This window comes from Penaeus monodon, chromosome 2 (assembly GCF_015228065.2).
Source record: "Penaeus monodon isolate SGIC_2016 chromosome 2, NSTDA_Pmon_1, whole genome shotgun sequence".
NCBI lineage: Eukaryota > Metazoa > Arthropoda > Malacostraca > Decapoda > Penaeidae > Penaeus > Penaeus monodon.
In genome coordinates this window covers 51,912,691-51,926,826 of record NC_051387.1, presented here as the reverse complement: position 1 = coordinate 51,926,826, position 14,136 = coordinate 51,912,691, and the positions used below count along the sequence as shown (strand labels likewise).

At 31.5% G+C, this 14,136-nt stretch overlaps 1 protein-coding gene across 1 annotated transcript; it reads left to right on the top strand.

Moving 5' to 3' along the window:
- Positions 1–1,933: 1,933 nt before the first annotated feature.
- On the top strand, positions 1,934–12,979 carry LOC119583762 (vacuolar protein sorting-associated protein 4B-like). Its single transcript, XM_037932430.1, has 8 exons — positions 1,934–2,051; positions 7,502–7,613; positions 7,832–7,961; positions 8,259–8,493; positions 8,749–9,016; positions 9,320–9,533; positions 10,032–10,260; positions 11,459–12,979. The coding sequence occupies exons 1-8, from the start codon at positions 2,028–2,030 to the stop codon at positions 11,558–11,560; spliced, it is 1,314 nt and encodes a 437-aa protein (XP_037788358.1). The 5' UTR covers positions 1,934–2,027; the 3' UTR covers positions 11,561–12,979.
- Positions 12,980–14,136: the final 1,157 nt, after the last annotated feature.

The following is a 14,136-nucleotide window of genomic DNA, read 5'->3' as shown; positions in this document are numbered from 1 at the left end:
TAACAATAAAAGTTGATAATAATGTTTGGAAGTATAAGTTGAAAATGTTCCGTATTTCCTGGAATAAAAAAATAAATAAAAAATAATATAAAAATGTAGTAATTATGGTAGCAATATATCAGCAAAACAAAAATAACAGTAACATGTTTTTATATTTGAGGGTTTAACGAAAGGAGTTTTGATCAAGAACTAAGACAGATATACGTGAAGATGGACTGGTAACTGACAACGAAACCCAATGCAGAACTGATTGTAGATGTAAACAAACAAATATACAAACTATATATGGTAATTATCTCAGACCGTAGAACAGTCAAAGAAATAAATATAATGGAGATTGCAGTGGCCATGTAGGTTGTGGAGATAGTAAATGAGGTGGTGGTGATGATAATGATGGTAACGATGATGATGATAGTGGTAGTGGCAGTGGCGGTGATGGTGATGATGATGATGGTGGTGGTCATGATGATAATGATATTAATAATAATAATAATAGCGATAATGATAAAGATAAGATGATAAAAATGATAACAGTAACCGTAGTAGTCGCAATAATAATGAACTATCATCATTATATATTAGTAAATAATAGTAAATAATAATGATAATGATGATAGTAGTAGTAATAATAATGATAACAGTAATAACACTAACAATAATGACAACAAAAGTAATGATAATAATAATAATGAGGATAATAATGGTAATGATGGTAGTAATAGTAAGGTAACATTAATAACAGTAATAATTATGATGATAATAGTAATAACAATGATCATATGATAATGATAGTTATAAGATAACAATGCAATGATAAACATAACAGTAAAATTGATATTAATATTTATGACAATGGTAATAACAATAATGATATTAACTATTAAGTTTAATTATGATAATGAAAATAAGGACAACAGCAATAACAATGATAATAAAAATAATGTTGATAATAATTGCATTGGTAATCATAATTGTAATTACTGATAATAAATGCTTGTGATTAAAAGATAATAATAATGATAATAACAACAATAACAAATAATTGTGATAACAACAATAATAATAATCATAATAATTGATGAAAGTAACAACAATTAACATTAAGTCTTCCAAAAATCCAATGGAAAAACAAAAAGTTTACGAAGAAATGATATTCACGTTTTCAATAATGATGATTTACCTATAAGCCACTGCTTCCGGTTTCCTGGATGATCCGGGAATTTTATTCACTAAGCAAGAAATCTTGATTTAAAAAACTCTTCTAAATACAACTGGTTACAGTACTGGATTGTATAATCGCATTCATGGGATTTTTGTCTTTAACTCTCAAATATCAATGAGTTTATTCTTTTCTGAAATCAACTTGAAGGAACATCACTGCATTAAAAATAATCTAAGCGTCGATATGACAAATTCACGTGACATTTTTGTTGCGAAATAATTCCTATTTTTTTTATGGACAGACCTTATGATGAAGATTGTCAAGCCATTTTCTTCATTTTTTTCTTGTTCGGTAATTTCTTCCAATATTCCTACCATGGCAACTAATCATGTGATCAACTAGTCCTCCATAAAAATTCATTCACAAATTACATGTAAGCACCTCAGGACGCAAGAAATTCCAGTCGCGTCAACTTCACAGTACAAGCTTACGAAATGATGTCATGCACAGTAAAGCGATTCCGAGCCTGAAATAAGTGTATAGAAGAGCCATACTCCTTTAAGAAAAGCTAAATCCCAGACAATTATAAAATTAATATAACTCTTTGGCAATTCCTTCGAGCTACTGCGATAGTGACGTCATAATGACGTCATTGTGTCAAACCTTAGTGTTTACAAATGATAAGCAACAGGAGATCGAATCCTATACGCGTTCAGAACACACAATAGACAATCGAAGCTCTATATGTGATACTCTTTTGTTTTAGGAAGACATTCCACTACCAATACTATTTTGTTTTGAAGCTTATACTTTCGACGTATGATTCAGGTTCACAAGAGAAGAGAGTAGGAAAAGGGTTGCAATAATGGCATCTGGAGGGGCCTTGCAGGTAATTGCACACCGGGCGAGGGTGATTTTTTGATTGGCCGAGTGTTTAAGGAAGGCGAATAACCACATGAATGAGAAATTGATATACATTCGCGGAGAAGACGAGTGGTTGCCCAGTGGCTTTCCGGGGTGGGAGTTCTTAGCACTTCTTGTTTTTTTTTCTTCATTTTGTTATGGGTATGGGACGATACCCTTTCCGAGGCGGTATTGTCAGGGTATTTTCATGGTAGTTTGTTGATTGTTTGATTGTTTGGTAACGTGTGTGACGAGTTTTCACCGTTGGTATAAGGTATTGTGAGCGAAATGTAAATATTCATAGTATCTTTCTTTTGTGATTTTGTGATGAATTCTGTGTAATTTGTTTTTTCGATGCATTTGTGTGTTCATTTTACTATTTCTCTCAAGTACTATTTTCAAAATTAATCTGGGTGTTATGTGTATAAGGGAATATTTATTTTGTTTTGTCAGTTTGGTCAAAGTTATATTAGTTTGGTTCTGACATTCCAAAGCATTGAATTGTGAGGAGTATGCATTAGCTTTCTCTTTAAACTTTGTACTTACTCTATAATCATAGTAATTTTTGTGTTTCATACCGCCATCCAGTCTAGCATTTATTATTTCTTCTTTCAATTATCAACACTTATATGTGTGAATCTCTTGGTATTTTGCATTGCAGACGATATAAGTAAAAGAATGGGTAATGTTTATGAAGTGACCCTATTACTCTAGCCATTCCTGGAAAATCCACAAATATTGCTGTACGAACCAAAAACCTTCGTAACTTGGGGGCTTTAGACCTCCATCCAGTCGCTATGGATTTGCTCCATGCATTGTGTTTGTTGCACCTATTTTCTTCATTTCTGATGTTAATTTTTGCCTAAGCAGATTAAATCCTGTATTGGCGAGTGTAGCTTTTTTCTTTGATTATTTTACTGCCGTTATATTTTTCTTAAAAGTATTACCTGTTGGACAACTTTCTTAGTATCAACTAGCAAAGGTAATATTATTGATGAAAAGTGTCTTATTTTGGTCATTCTATCCATTACACACAAAGTTTACCTTTTACTTCATGGTCATGGGAAACTGAAACTGTACCATGATCTTAATTATATTAGTATCAGCATAAAGCAATTTACAATAACGATTCATGATATCATGTGTCAGTTCCTCCTTTATAAAATGATGTATATATATATATATATATATATATATATATATATATATATATATATATATATATATATATATATATATATATATATATATATACATTTTTTTTTTTTAAGGTACTGGGGATCTTGATAGTTTCATCACTGACAACAGACACAAGTGTTTATTGTTTATTTCCATTGCTGGTACATCTATATCAACTGATTTATTTCCATAACAAACCCAAATGTATCTTCTTTATTTTTTTATTTTATTTTATTTACTTATTTATTTTATTTTATTTTATTTATTTATTTTTTTTTTTATTAATTTTTTATCAGCAAACCAAAATGTATCTTTTTGTTGTTTCTTTCCACAATGAACCCAAATATAATTTATTCATTTCAACAGTAAACCAAAGTATATGTATATATTTTTAAAGTTCCATCTCATTTCAAAATACCTCTTCTAGTTTTATGTTCCCATTGCTGTTTTTTGTATTATGAGCTGTAGGTTTTCTGGCAGTAATTACAGGATTTATTTATGGTATAATGTAAAACTGAAATTTTACTGAACATTTCCTGTCACTTTTTTATTGGTTAAAAGAAAAAGGTTGATCATATTATCTTTTATTTTGAAATTTGGACTGTTCGTGCTTTGATTCTATTTCTTCATGAGTGCCTGAGATTATCTTGGTTATTTATTATGCCACTTCATTACATTTGCATTGATATATTTTATATGCTTTCCAACTAGGTATGCATGATAATGATATCTTACAACCAGTTTTAGTCTATAGGATTTTTACCTTTCATTCTTTTCTTGCAATGGTAAAGGCTTGTCTTTCACTGACCAATATGACAAATTCATGCATCTGCCATAGACTTCTACACCACAGATGCTCTGGCAAAAGCCAACAAGTCCCCACCACTTCTGCTCTGGCAACATTGAGTTTGTAAATCTAAAGAATTCTACTAAAAATGAATTATTCCAAATATATTTTGCCGGAATATACGTAGTTGAGGTTGTTTGCCAAGATGTAAGAAGTGTAAAAGTGCTGAGGGAATGCCTCACTATTGCATTGGACGTTCAGGAAAATTAGTAAATATAATTATGAGAAGCAAAATCCTGTTTTCAAAATCATGATGGGGGGGGGGGGGATCTTTAGATTATTTAAACACTTTTTTTGTGTAAAGATTCAAGTATACAGGATTGCTGTGTACCTGTGAGACAGGTTCTGAAAAAAGAAATAATAATAATAAATAAAAAAAATAAATTACACTTACATTTTTGTGAATTTCAAATTGCAGTTCCTCGGCAATTTATCATAGCTCTATAAATAACAAAGTTGCCATGTTTCAAATTCAGAAGTTTAAATGTTTTTCCTGAGAAAGTGCTTGTTTAGGATATGTCGCTTTTTTGTCATTCCATGGAATGCCTCATGTGTTATTTATGGGTGATTATCTTAGAGAGTATCAAATGATACTTGTGAAATCCATACATTGTGCTCTGGGCCTGGCAAATACCAACAGACCTTCACCATGTATATTCTGGCAAGAAATAGCTTGAACTGGTTCTTTACAAGATGATCTCTTACCAGGGAGACCTGCAAGTTTTATTTTGACAGAATATGATTTATGAAGTTTTTTTTTTTTTTTTTATCAAGTTGATTTGATTTCTGTCAAAAGTAAAAGTTGATTTCTAAATTTCCCTTGCACCATTAGTAATTTGCTTATTTATTCCATAGCCAGCATTGTCAGAGTAGGTGTTAGTAAGGCTTCACTTGTTCATTTATAGTTACAAATGGTTGTAATTCACCCTATAATTTGGATGAGTCATTGTTCTGTATAAATTGTTTTGCTGGAATGCACATTATACCCATTAGAGTTGATTCACCCATGGTGTGTTTAAAAAAAGAGAGAGAGAGAGAGAAACAGAAGAAAAGTTAGTCAGGTTATTATTGTAAACAAAAAATAATAGAAACTAAGAAAAGATTAAGACAGGATTTATTTGTTATTTGGCAAATGTTCTGAAGACAACTGCACATACACCATTGGCCTTATGACAATCAGCATGGTCTTTTTGCCAGTCATCTCCCAGCAAACATGTAAACCCACATATATTCTGGCAAGTTTAATTTGCAGACCTCCTTTGCAAATTATTGTCACATAAGGAACTAACCCCAGCTCTAGCTTAACAGGTCATACATAGTGTAGTTTGTTGATCTTTGCCATATAAGATACTTGACTGTTATGTTTAACTCATTGTCATAAACCATCCATCACATTTCATGGTAAGTTCTAGTGGATTTGAATAGAATGTAACTTACAAGCAAAAATTCCTATTTTAAAAGCCAGTGTGTGTGTCCTGTAAATATGTGCCATTATTTCCATTAAAGTTTTCTTTGTATTGTTTGATTTATCTATTTACTTAGATAAATAGTGAGGATTATAGATTTTAATAATGTCTGATGATTAGCACTTGCATTAAAGAAAGAAAAAGCGGTAGAATCAGTAATTCCAATTTGTGTCCATTTATCTCTTTCTTTTTCTCTCTTGCTCTCCATCTGGTTACGTTCGGCAAAGTCCTTTCACTTCAAGGTTTGAAAATAGAGACTTTAGTAGAGCTGTCACAACCTTTTAAAATTCTGAAGTAGACATGTTAATCTGCTCTCAGCTACTTATATCTCCCTGTATCTTTCTGCATCTAGTGTATGTACTAGTGGAATATTGGATTATTCTTACTGAAAGCTGCGATGGGTTAATTCTTACCACCCAGAGGATCAGCTCTTGATGGAAGTTATGTTGAGGAGGGACAATTACATAATATATCAAACATTTTTATCTTATTGTCCATTAAATTTGTATTTATCCATTATGATTTAGATAGGCCCAGTTTGGTAGTTTTCTTCTTATTATTCTTAGCTTTACCTAACTGTTTTAGGAAAGCCATAGATCATATTACAAAGGTTATACAATTATATTCCAAATTTAGAGGACTTGTTAAATTATTAGAAGAGGCAGTATAGCAGCTTACATGTGCATCCTGTTACTGGCTTGAATTGGAATATAATGGTTAAGCACGACTGATATAGAACATAAATATATCCCTTTTTTAAAATAGTCATTAACACTAGAAGTATAGAAAACATATGCTTGTCAAGAGTTCAGTGTAGATCAAAAGGGAACGACATATGAATGCTCTTAGATGCACAGTAATTTGTAAATGAGTATTATTTTTATTAATTTACCTTTGATGTCTTGCACATTTATTTGTTATAAGCATTAAACATTATTAGTTAACCTTGTATACACTGGGATTGTCTGTTATTCTAATTATCAGATATGATCATAATGACAAAGGTATTTTGTTGACACAAACTTAATTGTTACAGAAGATAAATTTTATTTGTTTATTTTATTATTTCTTTCTTTCTTTCTTTCTTTCTTTTTTCTTTATTTATTTTTTAAAATGCTGAAGGAAATGCTGTAAATATAATTTGATATTACATTTACACAATATCATAGGTAGTGATTATATAACCTAATTATGGTATGTGAGACAGTATTCCTTTTGATTTTTTAAGATTATGTATGGCTTTTGTTCATTTGAAAAAAATAATTTGTAATGTAATATGTAAATATATTTGTCATTATTAGTGGAGTTATTAAATCTCTTTATTCAATATTTTATCACTGCTTAGCCTAATTGAGTTTACCATGTGATATTACTTGCAATATCTAAAGTTACTTTCCTGTGCATTGTCCATTTAAGGTTGTGGGTCAAGAAACTCTTAGTGGACATTGAGTGTGTCAAGGGGACTGTCATTCGTAGTGCAACATGGTTTGGTTTTCCTAAAGAAGGAATTGAAAGGTTTCCTTCCTTCCTCTCTCTCTTATCTTTCGTTCTCTTTCTCTCTCTCTTCGCTTTTTTGTGGTTTATTATGGCATTGTATATTTGCACAATGTTTTCTTCCTTTTATTTCCTTTTTTTTTTTTTTTTTCTTCTCTCTCTCTCTCTCTCTCTCTCTCTCTCTCTCTCTCTCTCTCTCTCTCTCTCTCTCTCTCTCTCTCTCTCTCTCTCTCTCTCTCCTCTCCATTTTTTCATGTTTTTATGTAGTCTTTTCACTTTTTTCACCTAATATTTAGTATAGATTTTTTTCTCTCTCTCTCTTTCATTTTCCCATGGCCTATTTTATTAATAAGTTCCTTGTATCTGGAGAGTTCAGGTCTGTAATAGTTGAGGATGTTACATATTTTAAGATTAATTAGTATTGTAAACTGTATTTGTTTTATTTTCCAGAAAGCGATCGAGCTAGTAACAAAAGCCACAGAAGAAGACAAAAGCAATAATTATGCAGAGGCTTTGAGGCTGTATGAATCAGCCGTGGAATATTTCCTTCATGCTATGAAATGTGAGTATTTGTGTTGTGTCAAGTATTTGCCCACTGCACTGGTGATAGATCTTACTGAAATATTAGGAGCATCTTTTGAGACATTGCAAGACAAATTTTTATATATATTGCATTAATCAGTATCTGGCATAGAGTGAGTAAGTGGCTAATCTCTTCATATTTTGTTGTTATCTGTTACAAGGATATCGTGTCACACATTAATCGACTCCACATTTCAGATGAGGTTCCTAATGAACGGGCAAAGGACACCATTCGTGCCAAGTGCAAAGAATACCTAAACAGAGCTGAGAAGCTTAAAGAACATCTGGGAAAGAAGAAGAAAGCAGAAAAGGCTGGTGTTCCAGTGGGGTAAGTGCCAGTCTGAAATAGGAAAGGAATTTTATATATTAAGGTACCAGTATTAGGTCACTGACTATATATGAACATTCCCATTAAGATGGGGTATACTGTATGTCATGCCATGCTTGGTTGATTTGGATGGAGGAAAGTCATGGTAATTTAATTTTTTATGATGTTATTTCGTTCTTGTTTTCCTCTTGATCAACTTTTAATCATCATGAATCTAAATGGTATTATAATAAGTTTTTTTGTTGCATCTGCTTCATCAGCTCATCATTATTAATAGTATTATTATACTGTAACCAGAAAGAAGAACAGCAAGGACTCAGATTCAGATGAAGAGTCAGACCCGGCAAAGAAGAAGATGGAGTCACGGCTGGAAGGAGCGATTGTGGCTGAGAAACCCAACATTCGCTGGGATGATGTGGCTGGCCTTGAGGGAGCCAAAGCAGCCCTCAAGGAAGCTGTCATCTTGCCCATTAAGTTCCCACACATGTTCACAGGAAAGAGACAAGCATGGAGGGGCATTTTGTTGTTTGGGGTAAGAGGAGTTGATGTCATTGGCATTGGTTAACATTTTGGCACAGGCTCATTGATGTAAACTTGGGAAACTACAGTGCTTCCTGTGCACTTTTTTTTTTTCTTCTTCTTTTTCTCTCTTTTTTTCAGTGAATTGTTGGGTCTCATAGTGTGTACACACACCTCAGAATGATAGCAACCTTGTATGTCCTCTAAGGACAATGGTTGCTGTATTGTATATCACCTAATTATAATTTTTGTATTCTTTCTGCTGCAGCCTCCTGGTACTGGTAAGACCTTCTTGGCCAAAGCAGTTGCCACAGAAGCCAACAACTCTACATTCTTCAGTGTCTCATCAGCTGATCTCGTATCCAAGTGGATGGGCGAGTCAGAGCAACATGTGAAAACTTTATTCTCAATGGCTCGTGAACAGAAGCCTTCCATTATCTTCATTGATGAAGTGGATTCACTGTGTTCCTCAAGATCAGAACAGGAATCTGAATCTGCTCGTAGAATTAAGACAGAGTTCCTTGTGCAGATGCAGGGTGAGTGCTGTTTGTTGAAGAAGGCTATGCCTTTGTATGTCTGATGGATAGATGTTCATTATTTTTTACTTAAAAAATTTATTCGTATATATCTTCATATATTCTCAGGTAAGAAACTGAAGTAGGTTTTTTATAGTAAGGGTATGTAAAAGTACACAGAACATAATTCATTGGAAGGATAGATTATTTCCTATTGCTACATATATCTACATATAAAGAGATATGGCAAATTAATCCAGTAAATGTAAAAAAAATTTGCAAACCCAAGAATAAGTAAAACACAAATGAACATTCGTCTCACAGGTGTTGGCAATCAGAATGATGGTGTGTTAGTTTTGGGTGCTACAAACATCCCATGGACACTTGACTCTGCTATCAGGAGAAGGTTTGAGAAGAGAATCTACATCCCGCTGCCAGAGAAACATGCTCGCAAGAACATGTTCATGCTCAATCTGGGAGACACACCTCATTGTCTCGCAAACGAAGACTTTGACTATTTAGGTCAAGTCACAGAAGGGTGAGTTCAAAATGTTATTGTATTTGTCAACGAGTACTTACTTTCATTTTGTGTTGACTCTGTTTCTCTGCAGCCATATCATTGTTTCCTTACTCTGTCTCCTTTTGTCTTCTGCTTCTCTATCTTTTCATTCATATTTTCAGCCTACTTCTCTGCATCATCATCATCAATCATCCTCAGTCATTATCATCATCATCCATCATCATCATCCATCATCATCATCATCATCATCATCCATCATCATCATCATCATCCATCATCATCATCCATCATCATCATCCATCATCATCATCATCATCATCATCATCATCATCATCATCATCATCATCTCCTCCTCCTCTATCTCTACCTTTACCATCTTAATCTTTTCTTATTCTTTTTTCTTTGTTTTCCAATACCTTCACATCCATATCCTCTTCCTGTGCAATAAAATTTTTAAAAATGCAAAACAAAAAGGAATATATAGAAAATGTAAAACTAAAAACTCTTTCCCAATAGATTCTCAGGTGCAGATATCAGCATTGTTGTGCGTGATGCCTTGATGCAGCCAGTGCGCAAAGTCCAGACAGCAACCCACTTCAAAAAAGTCTCAGGGCGCTCCCGTGACGACCCCAATGTTGTTGTTCACGATTACCTAATGCCCTGTTCCCCGGGTGATCCACAAGCTTTCGAGATGACTTGGGAACAGGTGCCCAGTGACAAGTTATATGAACCTGAAGTGACTATGGTAAGTGTTTTTTTTTTTTTTTTTTTTTTTTTATAAATGCTGTGACAGTTTTTTTTATATAATGTAAATCTCTGACTTTGATTTTATTGATTTTAAGAGAAAAGGCCTTTATTTTTCTAAAAATCATTACCTATTTTTTTCATCTTTATATATATATACATATATATATACATCTATATATATATATACATCTATATATACATCTATATATACATATATACATATATACATATATACATATATACATATATACACCTGTATATGTATATATGTATATATACCTGTATATGTATAATGTATATAATACCTGTATATGTATATATATACACTGTATATATGTATATATATATATATATATGTATATATATATATATATATATATATATATATTATATATATATATATATATATATATATATATATATATATATATATATATATATATATTTTTTTTTTTTTTTTTTTTTTTTTTTTTTTTTTTTTTTTTTTTTTTTTTGTAAAGTTTGATATTCTATTACACTAAAATCAGAGAGATATTTAGAGTTATATTTATTATATTACTAATGATCTAGATATGGTTCACATCACAATCTTCTATATGGCTTTTGATACTCAGTTTTACTTTGTACCAGGAAAGAGCACTATTTTCTTGAAGTTTCATTGTTCATAGTGATAGTTTATGGAATTTAAAAAAAACATAAATTTATATATTTTAGGTGCTAATCTGCAGTATATACACAAAAGTTTAATTTTATGCAAAATCTTGGTTCAAGTGAGACAAAATTGGGCTGGGGAAACAAAGAGGCAGAGAAAAATTACAAAGAGAAATGAAAAAAAATGCATTTGCATCGGATGCATGTGTGGATTGAGTTTTCTTGTACTGGTACAGCAAAACAATATGAGAACTATGAAAAAATGTATTTTATTAACATGGAAAAAATATATGGACTTTGTCTAGTCTAGAGACATATTTAGAAAAGTTGCCAGAACCTTCTGCATGCATTTCAGTTAGACAAACTTTTGAAAATAAAGTTAATGTAGAAAATATAAATGGAAACTGAAATAACAATTTTTCATTTATTAGGATATGAAATGGAATGATAATATTAAATATTTATATATCTTGATATTTGAGATGAGACTAATGTAATAATAGTACTCACAGTTATAATCACCTTTGTCTCTCTAATCTCACCAGGCTGATATGAAATGTGCCCTTAATGACTGCAAGCCTTCAGTAAACCAAGCTGACCTGGACAAGCTTCGCCAGTTTACAGAAGAGTTTGGACAAGAGGGTTAGGTGTTGTGTGTCTTGAGAAATATAATATCTTTTTTATCCAGTTCTGCATTTTGCATGAATATCGTCCATTATTACTGAAAGTCCAGGAGAAGGAGAAAAAAAACATAAAAATTTAAATTGAACAAGAGACTCTCTGAAACAGAGGTATAGTTTATCTAGTACAAGTATGACATGATTAGTTGGTTATCCAGATATAAATAAAGTGATTATTTAAAGATAAGAATTTGTTTATGTGATTATATTCACCTTTTCATTCATTATTACTTATATAGCATTACAAAAGCCTTCTGAATTTAAATGTTTGCCTTTTTAAAATTATTTTGCATTATAAAGATGATATATTCATTCATGTTAGGATTTTAATGTTTTGTGTGTTTACATTAGTTTGTTTTATTATTCTAACTGTTTTTCTCTTATTATTAATACTGGATAATCAACATGTTTATTGGGCATACATTGGCAACATACATCACATTTTATAGACTCTTACTTTTTTCTTTCTGTCTTTCTTTCTTATTTTTTATCTAAGGTTTCTTCCTGGTTTATTTTATTTCACTAGTTCATACTCGCATACTCACATAAAAAACACTACACAAATAGACCTCGTTTTTTATTATTATTTTACAAAGTTCATTTACCTCTTTGGATGGAAAATTAAAATGTCAGGTTAATTACAAACATAATCATCTCATAATTGCTTGTATATTTGTATGTATCTTAACAATTTAGTCTTATAACAGACATGCTCTTGTTGATTCAGTAATAAGTAAAAAAAAAAAAAAAAGAAAAAAGAAAAAAAATTATATCAGGGTTGTTCAATGATGGTCTTAGTTTAGTTCCCATTGATTATTATTAATTTTTCCCATTTTATGTATTTTTTTATGTATCTTCCTGACTGAGGAGAAACAAGTGAAATTGTAGTGAGTGAAGGGTATGTGATATTTATCTTGATGGTTATGTAAAGATTTTTACTTTTCTGTGTGATTTCTTTGACAAAGAAAAAGAAAAGAACTTAAATAAAGTCAATGAATAGAAGTGTTTACATGTTTTCTGTAGGTAATATTAATTTTATTTTTATGTACATCTCATCAGTAGGTAATTTTATATGCAAGACCATCATTATGTCATAAGTGATTATTTGTAGGAATGCAGAGCAAGTGGGTCACTAAAATTAGCGCTTTCAGTTCAATTCTTTACAGTTTCCATAATTACTTAACTTGTATATAGCAGTATTTCAGCTAGGCTCTATGTTTAGGTGACCCCACCAATATTACTGTAGGTCTTATTTACCAGTGGTTAGGGTAGCTTGTGTGATGAACAAGAGATGCTTGTTATTTCATAACACAAAAATGTATATGAATAAGAGAATTTAAAGAAAATGTTTATGTAACTATGGTTAAATAAAAATGACAAAGACTAGCTGGTTGTAATCATTGTTACAGTAAAACTTTTAGAACAAGAAAAAAGAGAACTCTACATGATGACAAGGAATGACCAAACCATAACTTTTGAAAATGTTCTACCCACTGTAGTTCAGCTGAAGGAATTGTAGTTTTCAAATTCCAGATTTTCAGTTCTAGCTGAAATACTGCAAGTTTTGTAGTTGTTCTTAGACATCCAATGTTTAAAGTACTTGTATTTTGTTTTGAAGAACTAGTGACTGAATGAGTACATTCAGAATTGGTCAGTGTATGTGTGTATGTGTTTGTATGTTTCTGTCTACCTTTGTGTTTTCTTTTGAGCTTCACACCAAAACCCAACCACAGTGAGCATACACTTCCAGAGTTAGGACACTAAAGAGACACCTGATTTTTTGTATGTTATGTTTATGCTGTACCATGAGGGATGTAATGTCTTGTCTTTTAAGTATTCGGTGTCACCATTATAACAAAAACTAGATGCTAGAAAATGAGAAAGAAAGGAGAACTGCAAGACCTTTTATGCTTGATGTCAGGAATACCCCTAATGATATTGAAAATAGCAGTATGCTCGTCTTTCTGTCTACAGCTACACAGACATGTATTCCAAGATACATGGACATAACAAAGGTAACCATGCATCTCAGCCATGTAACTTGTAACTGGTGACACAGATGTTTGCTTAAATATGATATGCACATGCTCACTTCAATATTTTAAAAGGTATTTTAAATTTGTTCTTATATATCTGACAAACGTAAATACACTATACATTATACTCTTTTGTAAATGAAAAAATGCATCGTTATGTATTGCTTATGGTGTATTTTTTTCTCCATGGATGAAAAATACAACCAAGATCAAGTACTTCCTTAATGAATCAAGTGACAGTCTGCTGTATGCATTCAGAGAATTTAATTTTAAGCCTCCATAACATTGCTCTGCATACCATCCTTAACAATTGGCCAAATTATTTTAAAGAATAACCTGCAGACAAAAATAATTTGAAACCTACACAAAAATATACATTCTGTCCTGCTCATTTCTTCTTTATCAAAGTTTCAGAAAAGAATGAGGTAATTCTTAGTTATTACTATTCTGTATCACAGTCAATCTAGACTATAATAATGTATGTGAATACTAAAATCTAAGCCAAGT